General features: G+C 37.2%; 1 protein-coding gene across 8 annotated transcripts in view; it reads left to right on the forward strand.

Annotated features, from left to right (window-relative positions):
- Positions 1-27,487, forward strand: part of LOC129747424 (F-actin-monooxygenase Mical) — a 181,898-nt gene that overhangs the window by 108,291 nt on the left and 46,120 nt on the right. For 6 of the 8 annotated variants that reach the window (XM_055741648.1, XM_055741698.1, XM_055741706.1 and 3 more), the window contains exons 3-6: positions 5,882-6,229; positions 12,819-14,277; positions 14,348-14,707; positions 14,885-14,955. In XM_055741648.1, the coding sequence (XP_055597623.1) occupies positions 5,888-6,229; positions 12,819-14,277; positions 14,348-14,707; positions 14,885-14,955 (2,232 nt within the window). In that variant the 5' untranslated portion in view covers positions 5,882-5,887. Of the gene's footprint in view, positions 1-3,583; positions 5,793-5,881; positions 6,230-12,818; positions 14,278-14,347; positions 14,708-14,884; positions 14,956-27,487 lie in introns of those variants that run through there. The other 2 variants (XM_055741681.1, XM_055741689.1) reach the window with 2 other exon arrangements.

The raw sequence follows: 27,487 nt of genomic DNA on the forward strand, positions 1-27,487 counted from the left end.
TAAGACAAAAAAGACAAAAAAGACAAAAAAGACAAAAAAGACAAAAAAGACAAAAAAGACAAAAAAGACAAAAAAGACAAAAAAGACAAAAAAGACAAAAAAAACAAAAAAAAAAGACAAAAAAGACAAAAAAGACAAAAAAGACAAAAAAAGACAAAAAAGACAAAAAAGACAAAAAAGACAAAAAAGACAAAAAAGACAAAAAAGAGACAAAAAAGACAAAAAGACAAAAAGACAAAAAAGACAAAAAAAACAAAAAAGACAAAAAAGACAAAAAAGACAAAAAAAACAAAAAGACAAAAAAGACAAAAACAAAAAGACAAAAAAGACAAAAAAGACAAAAAGACAAAATAGACAAAATAGACAAAATAGACAAAATAGACAAAATAGACAAAATAGACAAAATAGACAAAATAGACAAAATAGACAAAATAGACAAAATAGACAAAATAGACAAAATAGACAAAATAGACAAAATAGACAAAATAGACAAAATAGACAAAATAGACAAAATAGACAAAATAGACAAAATAGACAAAATAGACAAAATAGACAAAATAGACAAAATAGACAAAATAGACAAAATAGACAAAATAGACAAAATAGACAAAATAGACAAAATAGACAAAATAGACAAAATAGACAAAATAGACAAAATAGACAAAATAGACAAAATAGACAAAATAGACAAAATAGACAAAAAAGACAAAAAAGACAAAAAAGACAAAAAAGACAAAAAAGACAAAAAAGACAAAAAAGACAAAAAAGACAAAAAAGACAAAAAAGACAAAAAAGACAAAAAAGACAAAAAAGACAAAAAAGACAAAAAAGACAAAAAAGACAAAAAAGACAAAAAAGACAAAAAAGACAAAAAAGACAAAAAAGACAAAAAAGACAAAAAAGACAAAAAAGACAAAAAAGACAAAAAAGACAAAAAAGACAAAAAAGACAAAAAAGACAAAAAAGACAAAAAAGACAAAAAAGACAAAAAAGACAAAAAAGACAAAAAAGACAAAAAAGACAAAAAAGACAAAAAAGACAAAAAAGACAAAAAAGACAAAAAAGACAAAAAAAAACAAAAAAAACAAAAAAGACAAAAAGACAAAAAAGACAAAAAAAGACAAAAAAGACAAAAAAGACAAAAAAGACAAAAAAGACAAAAAAGACAAAAAAGACAAAAAAGACAAAAAAGACAAAAAAGACAAAAAAGACAAAAAAGACAAAAAGACAAAAAAGACAAAAAAGACAAAAAAGACAAAAAGACAAAAAAGACAAAAAAGACAAAAAAGACAAAAAAGACAAAAAAAACAAAAAAGACAAAAAAGACAAAAAAGACAAAAAAGACAAAAAGACAAAAAAGACAAAATAGACAAAATAGACAAAATAGACAAAATAGACAAAATAGACAAAATAGACAAAATAGACAAAATAGACAAAATAGACAAAATAGACAAAATAGACAAAATAGACAAAATAGACAAAATAGACAAAAATAGACAAAATAGACAAAATAGACAAAATAGACAAAATAGACAAAATAGACAAAATAGACAAAATAGACAAAATAGACAAAATAGGCAAAATAGACAAAATAGACAAAATAGACAAAATAGACAAAATAGACAAAATAGACAAAATAGACAAAATAGACAAAATAGACAAAATAGACAAAATAGACAAAATAGACAAAATAGACAAAATAGACAAAATAGACAAAATAGACAAAATAGACAAAATAGACAAAATAGACAAAATAGACAAAATAGACAAAATAGACAAAATAGACAAAATAGACAAAATAGACAAAATAGACAAAATAGACAAAATAGACAAAATAGACAAAATAGACAAAATAGACAAAATAGACAAAATAGACAAAATAGACAAAATAGACAAAATAGACAAAATAGACAAAATAGACAAAATAGACAAAATAGACAAAATAGACAAAATAGACAAAATAGACAAAATAGACAAAATAGACAAAATAGACAAAAAAGACAAAAAAGACAAAAAAGACAAAAAAGACAAAAAAGACAAAAAAGACAAAAAAGACAAAAAAGACAAAAAAGACAAAAAAGACAAAAAAGACAAAAAAGACAAAAAAGACAAAAAAGACAAAAAAGACAAAAAAGACAAAAAAGACAAAAAAGACAAAAAAGACAAAAAAGACAAAATTGACAAAATTGACAAAATTGACAAAATTTACAAAAATAACAAAAATAAAAAAAATTACCAGAATGACAGAAATCACAAAAATGACAAAAAAAGACAAAATTGACAAAATAGCCCATGGTGCTTATGGTGCTTTTCAATGAACCTCTATCAAACTTTTTAGATCCATGCGGAACTCCTATGGAACTTGTGTGTTTTTAGAGTTGTGTCGAGATTTTTTAAACCGCTCTTTTCAAATTTGCTTACTATTTTTCAAAGGCTTTCTTAATTGTTAACCCTTCGTTTCATAAAGTTACAAATATGCAACAATTAATTAAAACTGTTCTTAACTTCACATTTAGCTAAAAAGTATTTTTTTTTTTCGATGGGAATAATATTTATAATTTCAAGATCACGTTCAATTAAAAAAAAAATATTTTTAGTGTTTATAGGAACCAAAAAAACCCACTTGAATCTGAAAAATATGGAATGTGGAAAAAGCCTAATTTTTCAAATTTTTGGCCTAGTGTAATTCATATTGAGAATTTTTTTCGACTCAAAAAAAATATTTTCGTATTCCCACTAAAGTAATTTACATAATAAACAAAATTTAAATTTTTTTTTTGTTTTTTCTCTGATATAATGGGTTTTCAATAACCGTTGCAAATATGCAACACCATGCAACGGTAGTACCCTAGGTAGTTATATGGGTTCCATAGTGTGTTTTCGAAACTTGCATCGTTAAACAGTGTATTTGTTTCCCGATGACAATGTTTTCGTTATAAATGATTTATTATCATGTTCAGGCCGTATTAAGAGGGGGGGGGGGATGAGAAAAATTGCCCCCCCCCCCTGAATAAAGAGGGCCCCCGAGGTGAAAAAAATAAAATATTGCTCTAAACCGTTATCAAAACTAGAAAAATATTATAAAAAGTTCAAAATTTATCAAACTTTAAACTAGGACGGGTCCGAATAATTAACTTATTTGGGATTTGTAATTCCAACATTGCCAACATTCGATAACCGAGGTTTGAAGTATTGTTTTGCTTTTTTTTTTTCTTAGAGATGAAGGAATGATTTGATTGAAAATTACAATGCTCATTATTTTTTACTAAAGTATGAGCCGTTTCTTATTATCAATCGACGAAAAATGCTCTTTATTTATACTATTTAACCTTTTCCTGGAAGCTCTGGAAGTTGATTTTAAATTGAAACTTTTTGTTCTCGAATTTAGTTTTATTTTTATTTCTTTTTTTATTCTTAAACTGATTTCAAGTTTGAATTCTAATTTTAGAATCATGTTCCAAATTCTAATGCTCATTCCGAAGAAATCTTTATTGTTCTTTTAATTTTGCCAACAAATGATATTTAATAGTTTAATGTAATTTGTAATTGGATCATTCCTTCAAAACTAAATTGAGACTTTGCTCTTCAATATCAAGTTTGTTTATTAAAACTGGCATAAAGTTATGGTATGATTTAAGATTAAGAATCTTTATCAGAACCAATTTAAATACGTTTTCGGAATTGATATGTGTTGATTTGTTCAAGGTTATGTTCAGAAAAGTTGTATAGATAAGAAGCTTTCCATTTTGCCGCCGGTCGTGGCCTAGAGGATAGCGTTCCAACCATCTAAGCCAGAGTCCATGAGATCGAATCCCGATCACGACACATATAGTGCTCTTTCCGTGGTCTGGTGGTAAGATGCTAGCCATAAAATCCTTGAAAGATGTACGCCTTAGAGTTAAGTAAATTAGATCTCTTCAAAGAAACATGAAGTTTCACTGAGATCCTATATGTGTGTGTTCGTTTTTTTAGCACCTTCAAGCAAACGTAAGAAATAATTTCCTCAGTAGGTGGTATATTATCGCATAACTACTCCTAGCTAATTTCTCGAGAGTCTTTGTAGTCGAGTGGATAAGCTGGTGCGAGTCTGGTTCCGATGTGCCAGGCTGGGTTCGATTCCCGGTATCGGCGAGACAACTTTTGGGTTCGAATCCCATAAGAAGCCGACAGGTAAGATGTGTTTCCTCTTATAACTGATTATATGAATGTTTAACCAGCTGCCAGCTGGCCAGGTATATGCACGGATGCCGGAATACCTCTAAGTAACCTGATTGACTCGTTCTTCCAAAATATACCTACATACGAAGCCATGGGGTCGGTTCCAGAATGCATGAGAGCACATACTTAGGCAGAAACTGCGGTGAATCCGTGCACCCATGGTGGAAAACCAACATACATAACTACTCCCAGATAAATTCTTAACTTTCCGGTGTCCAGAAATCTAGATTTGCGAAGTTCCTGTGCGAAAACTATGATTAGTGCAAAAGAAATTAGGAATAAGCATTTATTTCCAGTTGTCAAGTGTGAAGAAAAAAAGGTGTAACCGTTTCATGTTGTTGCAAATATGCAACAATTAATATTTTTGCTAAATAACCGAATTATGTGAAAATAATATTTTTTTCCTTATTTTTCCCTTCATGTATTCATCATTGCGCACTATTGAGAATTTTTTCGAGAAAAAATAAAAAATCATGAAATGAAGGGTTAACAGTTCAATCTATCATGATTTTAATCTGATTTTACGATTCTACGACAAAAGTTGAACCTGGAACCTAGTGGGATTTCCTGAATCTTCTTCCTCATTCGAATGAGAAAACAAGCAAAAGTCAACCACTATTGTCTTTTTTTTTTTAATTTTTACTGCTTATGCCCATTCATGGTAAAATCGAAGACCGCACGGTACCGTTGAATGAAAATGTACGAAACGAACGGAAAAAATAACATGCAAAAAGTGCTGCTTATTGAGATAAGAAGGTATATCACGGAACACGGCTGACTAACTGACTCTTGGCGAACCGAGGAGACGCGAACGGAGCGATAAGATTTGGATTTTTATGATATCCCTCCGTTTGTTGATGGACGATTTTTTTTTGTGTAAGTTCGTTCATACGATACGCCTCAGGAAGATAACCAGCTGATGTATGGAGGTATGTGTTGGGGGATTTCGCATCAGCACCTTATAGAGAGTGATACTCGTTTTGTGTTGTTTTGACCATCTAAGGTCAATACCGGTTCAGCATAATGTCCGAAGAGAAGCAGCAGCAGCAACGAGACGAATTGTGATTGAATCTTTTGGCGGTGAGACGAGCCCCATCAGACGAAGGCTGCCAGTCAATTCCGTATTCAGACTCCGGTTCGGTTGATGGAATGGAGGAAGAATTTCGTCAGTCGTCAGTGATCTTGGTTTGTTTTCTTTCTCAATGAGCCGGACGTTTGCAATTTTCATATCTCGAAAGTATACGCCTGGCCGGTCGCCTGGCTTTGTGCTGCGCGATTCTTGCGCCAGACCAACGACGCGTGTGGGTGGGTGTCTGTGAACGTCGTTGAGTCGTCTGTGTCACAGGTTAGCGCCTCCGCCTCTAAAATGCGGATCGATTATATCGCGTTCAGTTCTGTGCCACGAGTGGACGTGAGTGGGTGTGAATCATTTGCACATTAGTCGACGAGGCGAACTCGTTGCGCTTTTATTTCGCGTCTAATCGCTCTGATTCATAACGGGAAGGTTCCTCGACACAAAGCCAATTGTTCAATGGGATAGATCTAGCTAGTCGGGAAGTGTCATATCGTAGTCGGTGATTTATTACGGCCCTTTTCATTATTCTCGGTCTCAAAGAAGTTATGCTAATTGAAATATTTTTCTCTATCTTTTTCTCAATTGTAGGAAAAAATGAATCCGGCAATCAGTGACCACAATGCGGCGTCGCTGGCGGCGGAAATGTTCGACCATTTCTGCGCCGCGACCACCATGCGGCAGATCCTGGGCCTGTACAGAAATATGTGTGATATCTTGGGCCTGAGGCCCGGGCCGCTCAATGAATTTTACCCCAAATTCAAGGCGAAAGTGCGCAACTGGAAGGCCCAGGCCCTGTGGAAGAAGTTCGACGCCCGCGCCTCGCATCGCGTCTACAACAAAGGCACCGCGGCCAATGGAACCCGCGTTCTAGTCATCGGAGCCGGCCCCTGTGGGCTGCGCACCGCCATCGAAGCCCAGCTGCTCGGCGCCAAAGTGGTAAGTTTTTTTCTGCTGCACCTTTCCCCTTGAAGGAGAATGATTTTGTTGAAAAACTCTTAAAAAATAGAATTTCCCTATCGAATGCACCTCGAATACAAAAAAAAATTGGTTTAACGCCGTATCAGATTGAGATTGCAAATTCAAATCTTTTACACCTGATTTTCAAGAATTAAATCCTATGTATCGGATTTTCGATTCCAGATTTAATAATCGAGATACAAATTTCAGATTTTTGGTGCTGGGTTCAAGTTTCTAGTATTCATACTCCAAGTCATTGGTTAGACTATTCTTAAATATCCACATTTTTTGTTGGTGTCAAGAGTTTCAAAGCTGATTTTGACTAATTTGGGGCGCTGAACCCAAATCTGTGCAGTATTTTTCCCCCGAAAGCTTTAGTCTTCTAGACCTAAGGGTTTGTTTTTAGAAAGAGGAGGAAAAAATCTTTCAAAAAGTTTGCAAATGGCAGCACTGGCAAATATTTCTAAGATAATAAAATTAAAATATTAAAAATATTTAAGAAACTTTTACTTTTAAGAAAAAATGGTTACAAATTTTTTGTTTTGTTTTATTTTTGTTTTCGTAAAATTTTAATAACGTGAAAGATTTTTGAACCAAAAATTAATATTTTTTGTTAAAAAAGCATAAGTCAAATCGTACTACGGTTTCGACAAAGTAATTAAATGATATCAAATCTTAAAATCGTCCTTCAGTGAAGATTTAAATGATTATGAGTTATCAATTTGTTTTTTTAGTATTTATCTTTTAATTATTTATTTTTGAAGATTTTGGCGATCTTATTTTTTATCTTTTGTCAGATTTTACTTATCATATCTGGTTTTGGTCATAAAAAATCAATCTTTAATAAATGATTTATGCAAAACAAAAACTGATTTTGAATCTTTTTATAATCTCCTATTCAATGAAAGATTTTGATTTTATATAAATAGTTGGTTATTGATTTCAAACCCTTATTAATATCTTTTGAATCTTCTACAGTTTTAAAAATTTTAAATAAATTTTTGCATGTTTTCAAAAGCTAATCCACGAATCTCACAAACGAGAGCTGATAGAAAATAATGTGATTGAATATTTTAATTCGACGACACATAATCAGTTCTTAAATTCTTTGTAACTTGGCAAATGCATTTTTTTTATTGCCTTGTGTCCTGGTCGGTTTTTCAAAAGCATTATCACCAAAACTGGATGTAAAAAATAAAAACTGACGAGAAACAAATCCAGATCATAAATTTCGTAAAAAATAAATGTGTAAAACTTAGGCACTAAGATGCTGTTCCCTTATATGAATCATTCTAGATTCTGGCTTTTAAAATTTGTAATCTATAATTTAGAGTCTTTAATCTTGAATCTGTTAAGAGATGCGATCCATAATTTAAAATCCAGAATCAGGGATCCAATTTCTAGAAACTAGATTCTAGTCGAGGTACTAGAATTTAAAATTTAAAATGTCCAATATACATTAGCGTGGCAAAGAATGTATGGGAAAATTTTTGAAAACCGACCATATTCATTTTTAAGATTGGACCAAAGCTCAATCGAACAAAATTAGAGGTTTTTGACCCTCAAAAGTCATTTAAAAAGGGGGGCCGAAATGAATCGGAAAATTCGAAATTGTAATTTTCTTTGCCTGAAATGACTTAAAAATCCTTAAAACGTCGAAATCTGGTGTTAGCTTGATGAAAAATGGTTTTGTCAAAAATCGACTTTAAAATATTACAAATCACCAAAGGGGGGACCAAAGGAAATTCGGATGATCAAAATTTTAACTTTGATGTCAAATGACTTAGAAATGCATTAAACGTCGAGATCTGGTGTTATCTGAATTTTATCTAAAAATCGACTTTCTAGTACAGGGTCAGTTTTCCAAAAAAAAAGACCGGTTTTCCGGAAAACGGAAAGTCCAAGAAGTAGATTTCTGGGCAAATTTTTTTTGTTCGTTATATCACTAGATCTCGAAATTTCATGCATTTCTAAATCATCAAAATTAAACTTTCGTTTTAACGAATTTTCTTCCCCCCCCCCCCCCTTTGATGATTTTTTTAAATTTTAAAGTCAATTTTAGACAAAATTTGGTGATTTTTGAGGGTCAAAGAACCGGAATTTTAAGCGCTTTTAGGCACCCCTCAATCAAGTCCGATGGAGCTAAAATTTTGCACAGGCCTGTTTTCTAGGCGAATTTACAAATTGTAGGTATATGGTTGGTTTATGATATTGGACATGACCCATTTGGCTGCCATCTTAATCTAAATAAACTACCCAAAAAAGAATTCAGAATCTCAAATGAAAAATCTAGACACTATTAAATCCAGAATTCTGAATCTCGAAACCAAATCATGATTCTTGATTAAACATTCAGATACTAGAATCTTGAATCTAGAAATCAAAATCTGGAGTCTGTTACCTAGAATCTAAATTCTGCAATTTTCATCACGGACCTAGAGTAACGATTCCAGAACTTTTTCCGCACGTCTCCGAGCCGGGCAAATCCGGGCTATTTTATCCGAAAACCTAGCAAAATCGCGGCAATTATTTCAAAATTGCATACTACAATCCGGCCAATACCCGGGACAATTATCGCAAAACCAAGAAGTTACTAAACAAATCGAAAATACTTGAATAATTTTTTTTACCGAAACACACTAGAAGATTTTAAATCATATTTGTTTTTTATTTCAGAAAGCCGTTCTTGATTATTTTGATTCAACGTAAAAAAACATGAACCCGATTTGAGCTTTCTTTCTGATTTTGCAACTAAAATGAATAAATCCGGGCTTTTTTCAAGGAAATCCTGGCTACCAGGCCGGACCGGACTTTTCCCCAATTTTGTGTAAAATATCTGGGCAAGTTCGGATAAAACCCGGTAATTTGGCAAGCTTAACATAGAGTCTTGATGTAGAATCTTTAATTTTAAGGCTTTGAATCTAGTATCTAAAATAAGTTTGCCAGCCTTTTTTTTAGCAAGAATCTGCGCCGTACAAAACCGGGAAATTTTATATAAAAACCTGGCAAAATCTTAAATCCTGCTAAAAAAAATTCGTTTTAGAGGCATAACAAAAAATTTTACAACAAAATTTGTTTTTTTTTGTTTCATTTGTACGGACAAAATCTGAGTAATTTTCAATGAAATTTTGTATTAAATAACCGGACAATCTGCTTACCTTAATCTTGAACTTTGAATCGGGAATATATAATTTTGATCTAAATTTCCAATTTATAATTTAGAATCGGGAATCCAAAATCTTGAATCAAATTCCAAAATTTCAGAACCTTGAACTTGGTATACCAGTTTTAACCTAGTGTCTAGGATCTAGAATTCAAAACTCAGACTCTTGAATCTCGGATAAAAAATCTAGAATGTAAAATCTGTAAGATTTTATAATTACCAGCTGCTATGTAAAATCTCATGCTGTTTAGAATTCAGGATCAATAATCTGAAATATGAAATTGAGCATCCAGAATCTATAATTTTAAAATACGAATCTAAAATCGGAAAGCCTGATCATTGAATCTAGATTTCTTTTAAACCTATTTGTTAAAAACTAGAATTTAGTTCTGTGTAAAGAGTAACGTGTGTGAAATTCGGAATCTTCAATCTTGAATATCTTCAAACTAGAGCTTAGAGTCTGGTATCTAGATTCGGAAATTGAACATCCATATCTAAAATCTTGAATGTAAAATTTTAAACTAATATCGGTATGCTACTGGTATCTTGAATCTAGAATTCATAGTCTTGAGTCATGAACAGGGTGGCCAGCGAACCGGGAAAACCGGGAATTGAAAATAGCACCGGGAAAACCGGGAATTCGACATCAAAACCGGGAAGAAATCTTATGTAGTGCAAATCACTTTTTCAATACAAATCCTACGTATAGAAATGGTTGAAGTTAATCAAGAGTAAATTTTTATTAAAAGTTTGACATAGACGTTAATTGTTTTTCTTTGATGAAAATACGAAATAGGAAAACTTTATGCGTGTTTCCATTCTTCATTGTTCGCTTTTCCATCGAATGTTAGAAATTAAAGACCGAAGTATTGGAAATTATAATTTCAGAATCCAAATATTTCATTCAGAATTGATGTAGAAAAATTTGATTTGAAATTTAGGCTCAGTATGATGTTTCAAATTTAGATTTTGAATACAGATTTGATTCAGAACTTAGAATAAAGAAGATCGAATTAAGTTTTCTGTGTTAAGACTTTAATCATGCATTCAGAAGTTCTCCGAAAAAAGCAGATGAATTTTGAAAAAAATCTGGTATCAGTTGGAGATTTCAAGTTTTGAAATCGGACTCAAAATTAAATTTGAAAATGTAAAAATATAACTAAGCTTGTATTTTAAATTCAGACTCATGTCTCGGAGAATATATTTTCCTCACGAAAAATTAAAATATTTAAGAAACCTTTGAACCCAAAACTGTTTTATTGACAAATAGAAGTTTTGGTTTTGATTAGTTGAACGAACTTTTAAATCTTTTAGATCCAGAGATCCAGAAGGTCAACTTAGATTTATCACATGATAGCATAATGCGGTTTCAAAATGATGCAATGTTGTACTTCAAGATTCCAAGATGACGTCCAAAATATTCAAATTGTAAAAATCAAGAATTTTCCGTTCAAAAAACAGTTGTCAAAGTTGGAAAAAACTTTTTGTCAAAGACTAAAACGAAGGTGACAATTTTCGTTGAACAAATGGAATACTGGAATTTAACATTTCAACATTTAAATGCTTTATTATCGATACAAAATCCAGTCTCACCGCAAATTTTGCAATTGTGAATAACTTTCGAGTTACAAAATTGATTCACTAAAAATTTTCACACACCTTCACTTACAAATATAATAAAATGTCTATTTGTTCGGTCAATAAATCTTGTAAAAGGTATTATGCAGTTTATTCTAAAACCGTGAAAAATATGAAGTCTCACAAGGGAAAACCGGGAAAAAGCCGGGAATTTGAAAATGGAAACCCGCTGGCCACCCTGGTCATGAATCTATGTTCTGAAATCTAGAATTTATGAAGTAGAAAATCAAATGTTATAGGGAATACTCAATCTAGAATGCAGAATCAAGATTCCAGAGTTTAAAATCTAGACTTTTATTCCAGAATCTATAATCCAGAATCTATAATCCAGAATCCATAATCCTGAATTGAATATAGAATCTTGAATCTAGAATCTTGAATCTGGAATCTAGATTTAGTTTATTCTGGAGTCTAAATTCTAGATTCCAGATTCAATATTCTAGATTTTTGGATCTAGACTATTGAATCTGGAATCTAGAATTTCAAATCCAGAAAAACTTAATTAAGATTCCCGATTCTAGATTCATGTTTCTAGAATCATGATTCTAGATCGAATATCCAAAATTCAAAATATTGGATGCCAGATTCTGAATTCTAGATTCTACACTTTAGAATCCAGATTCAAGGTTAATGGTCTAGGTTCTAGAGGACAAATACAGATTCAAGATTGTTTATTCTGGACTCTAGATTAAAAATCCCAGAATACAGTTTCATGATCAAGATTCTGAAATCATTGTTCTGACTTCTAAATTATGAATAATATACACTTGATTTTAGATTCAAGATCTAGATTCTACATCCATAACTGAAGTTTCTAAATTTTCATCAATTAAGTCTAGATTATGGATCTTAAATTCCTGATCCTAAATTCAAGACATAGATTCTAGACGGCAAATGCTAAATTCTCACCCTTAATTTTTCGGATTTTCGATTATATGTTCTAGATTTTAGATTCTAGAATCTTCATTCTACTTAATGAATGCCGATTCTCAGATTTCAGAGGTCTGATTCTGGATTCTAGTTTCTTAAATTTAAATTCTAGGTTTATGATTCCTGAAACTACATTCTAGATTACAGACTTAAAGTAATGAATCTCAGATTCTAGATTTTAGACTTCGGCTTCTAGATTCGTTATTCATCATTCCAGATTCTAGAATTCGAAATGAGTACTGGATTTAAAATTAGAGATTAAAATAAAAAAAAAAAAAGATTTTCAATTAATGAGTCCGAATTGCAGATTCTAGATTCTAGATTACTGATTCTATATTCTGAAATCATAATTCTAGATTCCTGGCTGAAAATTCTGTATTATAAATTCTAGATTCTAGATGATATATTCTAAAATCGAGATGCTCAATTCTCGAGCCTTGACTCTTTGTTTGAGATGTAAGTTACCAAATCGAAATTCTCAAATCTAGGATCTAGGATTCTAAATTTGAAATTCTGATATTCGCAATGCGATAGTGAATTTTTTTAAGAACTACCGTACTGTCAATTATAAGAGCATTTATCTTATAAAGTAACTTAACTTAAGAGTTAGATTGCAAATTTTCGCAAAATGCCAAGATACTATGAGGTGCCTTCAAAATATACTAAACTTTATGATTCCAGGATTGAAATATAACTCTTCGGATACCTTGTTTCCTGTACCTGAAAATAGTGCATTCGATAGGGAAAAATCTCGCAAAAATTTCAGCCAATGTGACGTCATCCAGAAGTCTTTCCATTCTCTGTTTTAAAACCAAACCAATCTCCAAACCCCTCTAGGTTGTGGTCGAAAAACGTGATAGGATATCTAGGAATAACGTACTGCACCTGTGGCCATTTCTGATCACCGACCTGAAGGCACTGGGGGCGAAAAAGTTCTACGGTAAGTTCTGCGCCGGGTCGATCGATCACATCTCGATCCGGCAGCTACAGTGCATCCTGCTCAAGGTGGCGCTGCTGTTGGGCGTCGAAGTGCACGAAGGCGTGTCCTTCGTGCGAGAACTGGAACCCAAGGACGGGTGCGGCTGGCGGGCGGCTGTCTCGCCGGAAGAACATGCGGTGTCGCATTACGAGTTTGATGTGCTGATCGGTGCCGATGGGAAGCGGAATACGCTGGAGGGTTTTAAGCGGAAAGAGTTCCGTGGAAAGTTGGCCATTGCCATCACTGCCAATTTTATAAACAAGAAAACCGAGGCTGAAGCTAAGGTTGAGGAAATTAGTGGAGTAGCGTTCATTTTCAATCAATCGTTCTTCAAACAACTGTACCAGACTACCGGTATCGATTTGGAGAACATCGTCTACTACAAAGACGAAACGCACTATTTCGTGATGACTGCCAAGAAGCACAGTCTTCTCGATAAGGGTGTTATCATACAGGATTACGCGGACCCCGCGGAGCTTTTATCTTCGGGGAACGTCGACACTACGAAACTGCTCGACTACGCTAGGGAAGCTGCCAACTTCAGTACCAAATATCAACTGCCCAACCTGGAGTTCGCGGTCAACCACTACGGCAAACCGGACGTAGCCATGTTCGACTTCACCTCCATGTTTGCTGCGGACAATTCCTGTAAGGTCACGGTCCGCAAAAACTACAGGCTTCTATCGTGCCTGGTCGGTGACAGTCTTCTCGAACCATTTTGGCCTACGGGATCTGGTTGTGCCCGTGGATTCCTGTCCAGTATGGATGCAGCCTACGCCATCAAACTCTTTTCCAACGCCAAAAACAGCGCTCTGGCAGTGCTAGCACAACGAGAATCCATCTACCGGTTACTGGCTCAAACGACTCCGGAAAATCTACATAGGGATATCGGAGCCTACACCTTGGATCCAAGTACGCGGTATCCAAACCTGAACAAATCATCGGTTAACGTGATCCAGATCAAACACCTGCTAGACACCGACGACCCGAGCCTTCTGGAGCAAACCTTCATCGACACTAACTCGCTGACAACGGCGCTCGGACCGGAGGACACTCTGGTTCCCAAACGCAAACGACGAAGCGCAAACGATACGGTCCCACTGGGGACGGTCCTGCTGCGGTGGGTCAAGTCCCAGCTCAAGGGCAACGAGCTCGCACAAGACCTCCAGGACCCGGCACAGTGCTTCACCAGCGGGCGAATCCTGTGCACGCTCATCGCCCGGTATCGACCGGATTTGGTTAATCTGGAAGAACTGGACGGATGCGGTCCGGAGGAGTGCAACGAGTACGCGTTCGACATCTTCGAAAATCATCTGGGTAAGTTTGTTGGATGGGTTCCTTCCAATACGTTCGGCTTCAACGTCGATTTCTTTTAAACACCTAACAGGCATCCCTCGGGTAATGACCGGCCCGGAATCAACGAGTCTAGCCGGGGTAGACCCGAAGCAGTGGCTCAACTATCTGGAGCAGATATGCGAAGTGTTCCGAGGGGAGATTCCGCACGTCAAGCACCCGAAGCTGGACTACGCGGAGTTCAAGCAGAAGCAGCAGATCGACAGCATGGAAGAATTCGCCAAGCTGCGCCGGTTCGCGGTCAACCGGATGGCAGCGATGAAGGAGGCAACGCAGGCCGCAGCTCCCATCAGTACAACCGGAACGGGTGCCGCGATTCGCAAGTACAGTCAGCCGGTTGAAGAGGAGCGAGTCAAGCGTAGCCGCAAGGTGCTCGGCACAGAATCTAGTCCAAGTAATATACCACACTACAGTCGGTGTTCAGTAAACGTGCTTAACAAGTTTTTTTTTATTTCTCGATTCCCTTTTCCTCTACTACCATCACAACCACAACTTTTACTACTACTGTCGTCCGATTGTTGAACACTACTGTGACCCTCCGATACCCTCCTTCAACACTACGCTCTACTAGTGGCTTCACCACAAACCGACACAACGAAGCGAGCGAAGAAGCGTCGAAGCTATGAGAAATTCGGCAATATCGTAAGTATTTTGGACATCGGCCGGTTTCTGATCGCCGTCTGTCTCGTTCATTTCGCCTTCCAGCCACCGTTCGCTCGAATGGTTGGCTTCAATCGATTTTTCCCGGAACCTCCATGCTCCCCCGATAACTCCACCAATACCACCAACATCACCTCTAGTACTACAACAACTCCTACTACCACCATCACCAACTTCCCCATCACGGAACACCGGCAGGCGCTGGCAGCCCTGGCAGCTGTCAGTGGGCATTAGTAGTTCACCTGATCAAAACCCATGTGTACCATTTACCCTACCCTTCTGTCCGTAGACATAGTACTCCAACGTAAAAAATAGTTTAGTTGAACATAGTGTAGAAACGAGAAAAAAAAGGTTTAGAATACACCATTGTTTTAGTGAATCGTTTAATGCATGTACATTCCATTTGCCTGTTGCTTGCGCTAACCCCTAACCAGTTCACAAAATCTATCGTTTTGTAAACACCAACTTCTACTTGTTCGTTTGAATCAGGATGAAAACGATAACCACGCCTTAGGTTCCCAATCATCCGACAGCACTGGCAGCACTGATTCGCTTTCGAATGAAGCCAACTCCCTTCCAAACGTTCCTCCTACTTCTTACGAAATCCTCGAAAGCATTGAAAACCCTCAATCTGATCTCGAAACACCCCAACATGTCCCCGTCTCCTCTGAAGGAGACTGCCCAAAATTCCCTCCAACTAGCAGCACTGTTCCCTTACTCCAAAACAAAGACATCGAAAGCAACAATTGCGATCACCAACACCAGTCACAACTGACACCAACACTTTTTGCACCAACTCTATCAATAAGCCGGCAACACTGCAGTAGCAGCAGTTCCCAAGGATTCCTAGCGGTGGCAGCACTGCTGTTAATACCCTTAGGAATGCTGATGCTCCTGTACGCCGGTAGCACCGTAGATGCATTTGAACGGCTCCTGGATCGGTACCTTGCGGTGGTACTGGTGGACGGTGCCGTTGAGTGAATGCTTGTGAATAGCATGACGGTTTTAGTGTGTGTGATTTTTTTTCCTACCTACTTCTATTGTTTGTAGTTGAAGTGTTCCCAGTTTTCTGTAAATAATACTAGTTTTAAGTTAGACAAAAAAAAAGAATAGTGAAAATAAATGCAATGTCAGATACCTTCCCATGCATGAGTTTTATCCTTGTCTCCTCCTTAAAAAAAAAATCGTTAAAACATAAGGAATGTTTTCTGTCCTCTTACCTGTAAACTATTTTTATTTGAATTGAATCTGGTTATGTAAACATATTTTTAAAATTGAGTTTTTTTTTAAAGTTTATCACTGTAACAAATCTATCACAAATTTAACTAGCACGAATCTTTTTTTTTCAGTTGATTTACAATATTTTTCTTAAGTGTATTTTAAAAAAATAACTCGATTGGGCTTTTTTTTCAATTTTTATTTTTTTAGCTGTACTTTAAAATATTTTTATCATTTAAACGAGCTTTTTTGATATTTAGGAAGCGAGCAGCAACTCCCTTTTTATTCCTTTAGGATTAATTTAAAACATTTTTAGATATTTGATCTTGAGTTGCAATGCAAGATTGTTATAATTAACATTAGAAGCGTACATTCCACACCGATTAGGCACCACGTATCTTCTAAAAGAGCATACTCTTAGTTGTTCCTGTTGTTGTTAATAACGTGTGTGTGCTCATAAAAGTACAAGTACACATTATGATTATCTACTAGTAACGGTCGTGTTAACTTAATGTTACGGGGCACCGAGCACTGTTATGTAGCTAGCGTACATGTGATGTGAACAAGTTTGAATGGAGACCAGAATCTCGCAACAAGACAGCCGGGAGCGTCCCAGATTTACATATTGTTGTTCCAGTTATTTGCATATGTTTTGCGCCATATGTTTTGATCCAAGAAACATGACAACATTTGGTTTGTCCTAATTCACACTAGTCTTATTGTTTTGTTCTCATTATCAATTAAAACTTGGTCGATTTTCTTTTCATCTAAACAACTGAAATCTTCCTGAATCTCAATTCGCCAATTTTTGACGGTCGCCATGAAAGAAACAGGACGGCAGAAAACCCCTCGCTTAAAAATTCCGTTAAAAACTTAAGTCTCAATTTTACCACAAAAACTAAAGGTTCAAAAGTGGGATAAAAAAAATGTCTCAAGTAACAGAACACGAGTCTAACTCGTGAAATAGAACTTCTGCTGAAAATAAAAAGTATTTTTAAATATTTTTTTTTCTTTTTTTCCAACATTCAAATACAATTTTAAAAACAACCGCAATCGATTGACATTTCCTCCCGGTATCGCGAAAATATGAAACAAAAATGAAATAGTGCAAATGATGGCTCAAATTGCTTAACGACCCACGACGACGATGATGACCCAAACGTTCATCCGTTGGCGGACGAGTTTGGTTGGAATTAAAATTGCTAGCAATAAATAGCACCCAAAAAAAAAAAAAAAAAAAAGAATCCAACAACAACCGCAACCGCAATTTTCGTTCAAATCCAACTGTGTGATGGTGACTTGCAGCCACTTCAAATCCAGTGAGGTCCAAGGAAAAACAACGAGAGGCCATCAAGGAAACCCCAATCAGCTAACCAGCGCCATTTTAAATTGAAATGTCCATTAGCAAGCGCGAGGCGCCCCCGCGAGCTATTCCGAAAGGCAGCCAGTCGTGGTTTGGTTTCTGTGCAATTGGAAGCGGCAGCAGATTTCGAATGCAATTTTGGGAAAGCTCTAAGCTGTGAAGTCGTCAATGAAAGAAACGAAAAATATGGAGGAAAAACCTTGATCGAGCGCGCCCCCGCAGGGCGGGACCTTTTGGAGATGGGAAACGAAACTGGCCACGATCAAGTTCAACCCTCAAGGTCAATTAGGTAACAAATCGTCCGGCGGCGTGACTGTGACCTGCGACCTTTCTTCGCTACCTTCGCGGTAGCCGCGGAATCGGTTCATGATTTTTATAGTTCAGCAGCTTGAGCTGGTGAAGGGTTGAATGATCGCGCAAATCGTGATTTGTTGTGGGCTCATCAACAACTACCAACCGGTAATGGCGTTCCTTGCTGGACCATCATCGGAATCAGGGTCGAACTAGTAAGGGCAAATCATTAAATGGTCGCCGCCTGGCTTAATGCTATTATAATTGATCGTAAAAGCAGCGCCAGTTTCAGTGATGGATCACGATGAATGATTCCGTATGATACTGAGGTCACTGATTGTGACCTTCTTGAGAGCGATTCCTAAAGGTAGAACCCGGAAGTTACAGAGTTCAATTAGCTTTCTGAGGCTCGTTATATCTTCACATGCTCGATCAACCGAAAGCTTCGTTCAAAAGACCTTAGCTAATAGCTGCCTCATAACACTGTTATTGCCACCGATAACTGACTGAACCGAAGAAAGATATAAACTGGCATTAGTGTCCTCCGTCCGTTATTGCGCGAAAGACTTAACCGGTCATCGGGTGGTTGATTGTTGAGTAATCTTCCAGTTACTTATCCGGTTTGGTGAGTCCGGACAAAAATATCCTACCACCTGCTGCCTATTCGTAGTCGTAGAAAGGTGCCATTTAAATTAAACGGGACCATCATCCATTCAGAGCCCGTTCATCCGTTACGCACGGATCGCTCTGAAGATCGTTAGCGGAGAGTTGGCTTCGATAAGGTGCCTTTTTCCGATAAATACTGACCTGTAACGGCAACAACACCTCGCAGCGAATGTTGAGGTTTGTGGAAATTATATCTAATTAAGTGATTGTTAACGTTCACTTGTTCAACATTGTAAATATTGAAAATTTATGTTTTCAAGCCAATTGGTAAAGTGACAAACATAGTGTAAAGTAGTTCTTGAAGTGGCATGTGTGCATTTGAGGAATATTTGGACAATCACTTTGGTATTTCCTAAATGTAATCAAGAGTCCCCGAAGAATTTCAGAGTTTCCTCAAAGGGGTTTTGTTCTCAAGTATTTTTCGTAAACCTTGGAGGAGTAAGGTTTCTTAAACAATCAAGAATTTACTGATTCCTAGATGACTAAAGAACCCTCAAGGAAGGCTCTACTCAAAAGTTTCTGAAGGTACTATGGAGTTCCTGAAGGTATTCGTTAGTTCCTAAAGGTACTCAGGAGTTTCGGAAGGTACTCAGGAGTTCCTAAAGGTACTCAAGATTTTCTGATGGTACTCAGGAGTTCCAGAGGTTCTCAAGAGTTTCTGAAGGTACTCAGGAGTTTCTGAAGGAACTCTGAGGAGTTTCTGAAACTACTCAGCAGTTCCTAAAGGCTCTTAGGAGTTTCTGATGGTACTCAGGAGTTTCTAAAGGTACTCAGAGGTCTTAGGAGATATTCGGTAGTTTCTGAAGGTACTTGAGAGCTCTTGAAAGTATTTGGGAGTTCCTGAAAATATTTATTAGATTCGAAAGGTATTCATTAGACCCTGAATGTACTCAGGAGTTCCGGAAGGCACTCAAAAGTTTCTGAAGGTACTCTAGTGTTCTTGAAGGTACTCAGGAGTTTCTGAAGGATTTTTGGAGTTCCTGAAGGAACTCTGGAGTTTCGGAAGGTATTCAAGATTTTCGGATGATTCTCAGGAGTTCCTCAAGGTATTCTTTGGTTCCTGAAGGTTCTTGAGAGTTCCTAAAGGTTCTCAGGAAATTCTGATGGTACTCAGGTGTTTCTTAATGTACTTTGAAATCTCTGAAGATACTCAGGAGTTTCTGAAGGTACTTTAGAGTTCTTGAAGGACTCAGGAGTTTTAGAGGATACTCAGAAGTTTCAAAAAGTTATCAGGTATTTTAGATGGTACTCTAGAGTTCTTTAAGGTATTCATTAGTTCCTGAAGGTACTCAGAAATTCATAAAGGTACTCAGGAGTTCCTGAAACTACTCAGGACTTCTTGAAGGTACTCAGGAGTTCCTTAAGGTTCTCAGGAGTTCCTGGTAGTACTCAGGAGTTTCAGAAGGTACTCATGAGTTTTTAAAGATACTCTAGAGTTCTTGAAGGTACTCAGGAGCTTCTGAAGGTACTTTGGAGCTCCTGAAGAAACTCTGGAGTTTCGAAAGGTATTCAAGAGTTTCAAATGGTACTGAGTAGTTCCTGAAACTATTCTTTAGTTTCTGAAGGTTCTTAGTAGTTTCTGAAGGTATTTAGAAGCCTGGAGGTTCTCTAGAGTTCTTGAACGTACTCTGGAGTTTCGGAAGATACCCAGGAGTTTTGAAAAGTTTTCAGGAGTTTTGGATGGTAGTCTAGAGTTCCTGAAGGTATTTCTTAGTTCCTGAAGCTACGAATTTCCAAAGGTACTCAAAAGCTTCTGAAACTACTCAGGACTTCTTGAAAGTACTCAGAAGTTCTGAAGGTACTCAGGAGTTTCTGAAGGTATTCCAGAGCTCTTGAAGGTACTCAGGAGTTTCTGTAGGTTTTTTGGAGTTCCTGAAGAAACTCTGGAGTTTTGGAAGGTGTTCAAGAGTTTCGGATGGTACTTAGAAGTTTCTGAAGATATTCTTTAGTTCCTGAAGGTTCCCAAGAGTTTTTGAAGGTTCTCAGGAGTTTTGGATGGTACTCTAGAGTTCCTGAAGGTATTTCTTAGTTCCTGAAGCTTCAAATTCCCAAAGGTACTCAAACGTTTTAGAAACTACTCAGGACTTCTTCAAGGTACTCAGAAGTTTCTGAAGATACTCAAGAGTTTCTGATGGTACTCAGGAGTTTCTGAAGGTACTCTAGAGCTCTTGAAGGTACTTAGGAGTTTCTGAAAGTTTTTTAAAGTTCCTGAAGAAACTCTAGAGTTTTGGAAGGTGTTCAAGAGTTTCTGAAGGTTCTCAGGAGTTTCTGATGGTAGTCAGGTGTTTCTGAAGGTACTTTGAAGTCTCTGAAATATCCAAAAGTTTCTGAAGGTACTCTAGAGTTCTTGAAGGTACTCTAGAGTTCTTGAAGGTACTCTGGAGTTCCTTACGGGACTCAGGAGTTTTGAAAGGTACCCAGGAGTTTCGATAAGTTCTCAAAAGTTTTGGAATCCTGAGTTTCTGTAGGTACTTTGGAGCTCCTGAAGAAACTCTGTAATTGGGTACTTTGGAGCTCCTGAAGAAACTCTGGAGTTTTGGAAGGTATTCAAGAGTTTCAAATGGCACTGAGGAGTTCCTGAAAGTATTCTTTAGTTTCTGAAGGTTCTTAGAAGTTTCTGAAGGTATTTAGAAGCCTGGAGGTTCTCTAGAGTTCTTGAACGTACTCTGGAGTTTCGGAAGATACCCAGGAGTTTCGAAATGTTTTCAGAAGTTTTGGATGGTAGTCTAGAGTTCTTGAAGGTATTCCTTAGTTCCTGAAGCTATAAATTTCCAAAGGTACTCAAACGCTTTTGAAACTACTCAGGACTTCTTGAAGGTACTCAGAAGTTCCTGAAGGTACTCAGGAGTTTCTGATAGTACTCAGAAGTTTCTGAAGGTATTCCAGAGCTCTTGAAGGTACCCAGGAATTTCTGAAGGTTTTTTCGAGTTCCTGAAGGAACTCTGGAGTTTTGAAAGATGTTCAAGAGTTTCGGATGGTACTTAGAAGTTCCTGAATATATTCTTTAGTTCCTGAAGGTTCCCAAGAGTTTCTGACGGTTCTCAGGAGTTTCTGATGGTCCTCAGATGTTTCTGAAGGTACTTTGAAGTCTCTGAAAATACTCAGGAGTTTCTGATGGTACTCTAGAGTAATTGAAGGTACTCTGGAGTTCCTGAAGGAACTCTGGAGTTTTGAAAGGTACCCAAGAGTTTCGGCAAGTTCTCAAAAGTTTTGGAATCCTGATGATACTCAGGAGTTTTTGATGATACTCTAGAGTTCATGAAGGTACTCAGGAGTTTCTGTAGGTACTTTGGAGCTCCTGACGAAACTCTGGAGCTTCGGGAGGTATTCAATAGTTTCAAATGGTACTCAGGAGTTCCTGAAAGTATTCTTTAGTTCCTGAAGGTTCTCAAGAGTTTCTGAATGTATTTAGAAGTCTCTGAAGATACTCAGGAGTTTCTGAAGGTACTCTAGAGTTCCTGAAAGTACTCTGGAGTTTCGGAAGACACACTGGAGTTTCGAAAGGTTCTCAAGAGTTTTGAATGATACTCTAGAGTTCCTGAAGGTATTCCTTAGTTCCTGAAGCTTCCAATTCCCAAAGGTAATCAAATATTTTTGAAACTACTAAGCAGTTCTTGAAGGTACTCAGAAGTTCCAGAAGGTACTCAGGAGTTTCTAAAGGTACTTAGGAGTTTTTGAAGAAACTCAAGAGTTTCTATAGGAAGAGTTCTTCATGGTTCTCAGGAGTTTCGAAAGGCACTTTGGAGTTCCTGAAGGTTCATTCGTTTCTGAAGGGGAGTTTATAAAGGTATTCAGTTGTTTTTGAAAATTCTCAGGGTTTATTAAGGTACACTAGAGTTCTTGAAGGTACTCAGGAGTTTCAGAAGGTACTCTTGAGTTTCAAAAGGTATTCAACAGTTTCGGATGGTACTCACTAGTTCCTTGATGTATTCATTAGTTCTTGAAGGTACTAAAAAGTTTCTAAAACTACTCAGGAGTTTATGAAGGTACTCAGGAGTTTCTGAAACTACTCAGAAATTTCTGAAACTACTCAGGAATTCCTAAGGTACTCAGGAGTTTCTGAAACTATTTAGCAGTTCCTGAAACTATTCAGCAGTACCTGAAAGTTCTCTGGAGTTTCTAGAGGTATTCAGAAGTTTCTGAAGGTACTTAGGATTTTTTGAAGATACTCAGGAGTTTCTGAGGGTAGAGTTCTTGAAGGTTCTTAGGGGTTTTTGAAGTGGAGTTTCTGAAACTATTAAAGAGTTTCTGAAGGTTCTCAGGAATTTCTGAAGGTACTCTGGAGTGTACCTTAATAAACCCTGAGAATTTTCAAAAACAACTGAATACCTTTATAAACTCCCCTTCAGAAACGAATGAACCTTCAGGAACTCCAAAGTGCCTTTCGAAACTCCTGAGAACCATGAAGAACTCTTTCTATAGAAACTCTTGAGTTTCTTCAAAAACTCCTAAGTACCTTTAGAAACTCCTGAGTACCTTCTGGAACTTCTGAGTACCTTCAAGAACTGCTAAGTAGTTTCAAAAATATTTGATTACCTTTGGGAATTGGAAGCTTCAGGAACTAAGGAATACCTTCAGGAACTCTAGAGTATCATTCAAAACTCTTGAGAACCTTTCGAAACTCCAGTGTGTCTTCCGAAACTCCAGAGTACTTTCAGGAACTCTAGAGTACCTTCAGAAACTCCTGAGTAGTGTTCATTAGCTCTTGAAGGCGCTTATAAAATTTCTGAAGGTAGAGTTCTTGAAGGTTCTTAGAAGTTTATGAAGGTACTTAGGATTTTCTGAATCTACTCAGGAGATTATGATACTACTAATGGGTTTCTGAAACTACTCAGAAGTTTTTAAAGGTTCTCAGGAGTTTTTGAATGTACTCTGAAGATTCCTAAGGTACTCCGAAGTTTCAGAAGGTATTCAAGAGTGTGAGATGGTACTCAGGAGTTCTGAAGGTATTCCCTATTTCCTGAAGGTACTCAGGAATTTGTAAAACAACTTAGGAACTCCTGAATGTACTCAGGAGCTCCTGAAGGTACTCAAGAGATCCTGAAGGTATTCAGGAGTTTCTGAAAGTACTCATAAGTTTCAAAAGGTACTCAGAGTTTCTGAAGATGCTCAGGAGTTTTTGAAGGTACTAAAGAATTTCCGAAGGTATACTAGAGTTCTCGAAGGTACTCAGGAGTTTCTGAAAGTACTCTGAATTTTCTGGAGGTGCTCTGGAGTTTAGGAAGGTTTTCGGGAGTTTCGGAAGGTATTCAAGAGTTTGAGATGGTACTCAGTAGTTCCCAAAGGTATTCATTAGTTCCTGAAGGTTCTCAGGAGTTTTTGAAGGTACTCAGGAGATCTTAAAGATATTCAGAAGTTTCAGAAGGTACTCAGGAGTTCTTGAAGATACCAGGAGCTCCAGAAGTTACTCAAGAGTTTCAAAAGTCCCCAAACATAAAAGTAAGCTTCACTATTTCATGGAAAATGGAGATTCGAATAAAGACTTTATTTGACTCCGAGTGCGACATGTTGAACAATTTTTTTTCCAGATGGACCAATAGTTCAAATTCTTCAAGTAAACGGTCGCAAAATTCCTAGAACCTACCCGGAAACATCAACACAGACGCAAATGGAAGAAAACTACCATTTCCCATGTATAGAACACGGTGTAACGTCCCCATTTTTCCCTCCCATAAGTTCGGCTCATGTGTTGGCTTTGCGCAATTCATGTTCATGTTCCACCAGAAAGTAACCGGGAAAAAGCAAAAGCAACGAGGGAAAAAAAATTAGAACACCGGCTCCAACTTCAACAGAATGGACCCGGTTCCGACCCATCTTAGGGAGTCTAGAGGCATGGTGAAGCGTGCACTGCATCGCGTTTTCGTTCATTTTCCTGCACTCTCTGTGGTAGTCGTCGCGGGTGTATAATTTTCGGTTCGGCTTGAAACAAACAACGAAAAAGTAAAAACTAGGTTAGTCAGAGCACACCTTACCGTATAACTGCAACTCACTGCATCATCAACTAGAACAACCGACAACGAAAACAACCGACCGTATGACGATAGGATGGGATGGAGCTGCATTTCTGCTGGCTTTTACACGCCCGGATGACGGTGGGCTTAAAAATCTAGAGTGAACATTTTCCGCACGGGATGACGAATTTCTAGAAGATCGACCGTGGTGCGCTGCTTGTAAGATGGTTTCGAAAATAGAACCTTAAACCGTGCTCCGTTTGGATGAGGTATGATGATTCATCCTTCCGGGGGATGATGAGGAAGGCAGAGCAGCACCGAAACAGAACGATTGTAGGCGAATTCTTGAGCACGTGAAAGATTGAGGTGACCAAATTCTACGCATAGCTGTTTGTTTGAAAAGATTTGACAGGTTTTTAAGCCAAAAATGCAACAAAACGACACCATGCCAAAGTGTCATCTTTTCTCTGCAACAAGTGGCATTAATTGTACAATCAGTCGTAAATGAGCTGAAAAAAGATTTCACCATTAGGTGGTGACTTTGGTTAACGCTTATGTTTACCACATCTGATGCCACGAGTTCAAACCCCGCCTGGAGTCTAATAATTATTTTATCAATACTTCCTATAATGATCGTTTGTGCTGATTTTCAACGAAAAAGATTATTTTGTTTTCCTTATTTTTCATGGAAACCCTAATCAAAAAAGACCAGCAAAATTCCACTTCCATGGAAGTAAAATATCGAGCCGCTTATAGATAGGTAGGGATGCTTTTTTCCCTTCGTCTTTGACAAACATCTATCAAATTCGCATCCGCCGACGTCAAAGGAAAACAATTCAGGCAAGACTCTTTTGGTAGCACCTTCTAGAACCAACTCCAGAAGGCAACTGCACTCTAAAAAAAACCCTCTCGTGAAACTTTTGTTTTGTGATATGCATTTTACATCGCAGTTTGTGTGTGTGTGAATGTATGCAGTAAGGTTTTGTTTTATCGATAAGGAACTGCCAACGTGACAATTTTCTGCGAGTAAAGTGCAATTTCCGATATGGAAAGCAGCCTTTGCAAATGGAATTCCTCTACTCGAGAAAGCACCTTGAAATTCGCGGTATCTCAACTAACTATGGATTCTTCCTACGTGCCAGCGAGTAATATACAAAATTAAAAATACTTACCGCTACTCAACCAAATCAAGGGAAGGTGTGAGTACACAATGGGAAAAAGAAAATAAAAATTAAACGCTGATTAATCGCATTCGCCCGGCTATGATCTCGTTACTCAGGCGTCTCGCTCGCTTTTACGGTAGGGATGGCTTTCTTGTCAGTTGTTTGTTGTCGCTGCCGCCGCGCCGCCGTTAGTCTTTCAGTCAATCGGCAGCTCCCATTAATTTACATGATTTGTGCATCTGTGACAAATGGCATAGTTGTAAGGCTAATAATGGCTGGCAGTGTACATTGAAGCTTAATAAAGCTGAAAATGGTTCGGTCCCAAGCTGGTGATTGATTATGATCGTTGACACGCCGTAAAAAGATTGCAGTTTGGATTCTTGCAATAGTACAATATGCATTATACATCATAATTATGATGTTTGGGTTCCTGACAGGGCCAATGACAACAGATGGCTGGAAACGAGGAATCATTGCACCTTGAAGAATTTTATACTGAAAAGTTTCTGAATCAGACTGAGAAGAATCTCTCCAAAAACTCATGAGTCTGTCAAGTATTATGACTGCTTAAGTCTCTTCATAAATTTCTAAGTAGGGAAATTCGGGACATTCGAGGTCATCTCATGAATTCCTGAATCTCTTGGGCATCAACTGAGGCTCTTCGGAAATTTCTTTATGCCCTATAGAACCCTTCAGAAACTATTGAGTCTTTTTTAGGATCTCTTGAATTCCTTCAGCAGTTATTGAATCCCTTCAAGAACTCAAGAGACTCTGCAGGAGCTCTAAAGTCTCTTTAGAAACTGCTGAGTACAGTGGGATTGCTGAGTCCCCCTTTAGAAACTTGTGAGGTTTTGAGGAATTACTGAGCCATCAAACCTTGGTTTTTTTCAGAAACCTTACTTTGACTACTCTCGAATCCATCCAGTTACTTCAGGAACGCTTGGGTTCCTTCAGGAATTCCTGAGTCTCTTCAGAAACTCATGAGTTCTTAATGAAACCTCCATATATGTATGTTCAGAAGCTTCTGAGTCCCTTCAAAATTTCCAGAATTCCTACAAGAACTTTTGAGTCCTTTTTTCTGAATGCAGGTTGCCAAAAGGATTCAGAAGGTCCTGAAGATACTCAACGAGGGACAAAGAAGCTTCTGAATAAACTTTGAAACTTCTGAGTATCTACAGAAACTCATCAGTTCTTTATGAAACCTTTGTTCTTTAGGTCCTGAGTTCCTTCAAAATTTCCAGAATTCCTGCAAGAACTTTAGAGTACCTTTTCCTAATTGAAGTTTGAAAAGAAGATTTAGAAGGTCTTGGAGAGACTCAGGGAGGGATCCAGAATCTTCTGAAGGGACTCAGAAGCTTTTGAGTCCCTTCCTGGGTCACTCCAGGAGCTCATGAGTTCTCTGAGAAACCTATATGTTCAGGAGCTTCTGAGTCCCTTCAAAATTTCCAGAAATCCTGCAAGAAATTTTCGAGTCCCTTTTTTTCTTAATGAAGGTTGACGAAAGAATTTAGAAGGTCCTGGAGATACTCAGGGAAGGACTCAGAAGCTTCTGAGTATCTCCAAGAATTCATAAGTTCTTTAAGACACCTTTGTTCTGAGCTCCTGGGTTCATTCAAAACTCCCAGAATTCCCGAAAGATCTTTTGAGTCCCTTTTTCCTAAATGGCGATTGTCAAAAGGATTCAGAAGGTCCTGAAGATACTCAGGGAGAGACTCAGAAGCTTCTGAAGAGATTTAGAAGCTTTCAAGTATCTCCAGAAACTCATAAGGTCTTTATAAAACCTTTGTTCAAGAGTTCCTGAGTTCCTTCAAAATTTCCACAATTCCTGCAAAAACGTTTGAGTCCCTTTTTTCTGATTCAAG

Source organism: Uranotaenia lowii, chromosome 1, assembly GCF_029784155.1.
Source record: "Uranotaenia lowii strain MFRU-FL chromosome 1, ASM2978415v1, whole genome shotgun sequence".
Classification (NCBI taxonomy): Eukaryota; Metazoa; Arthropoda; class Insecta; order Diptera; family Culicidae; genus Uranotaenia; species Uranotaenia lowii.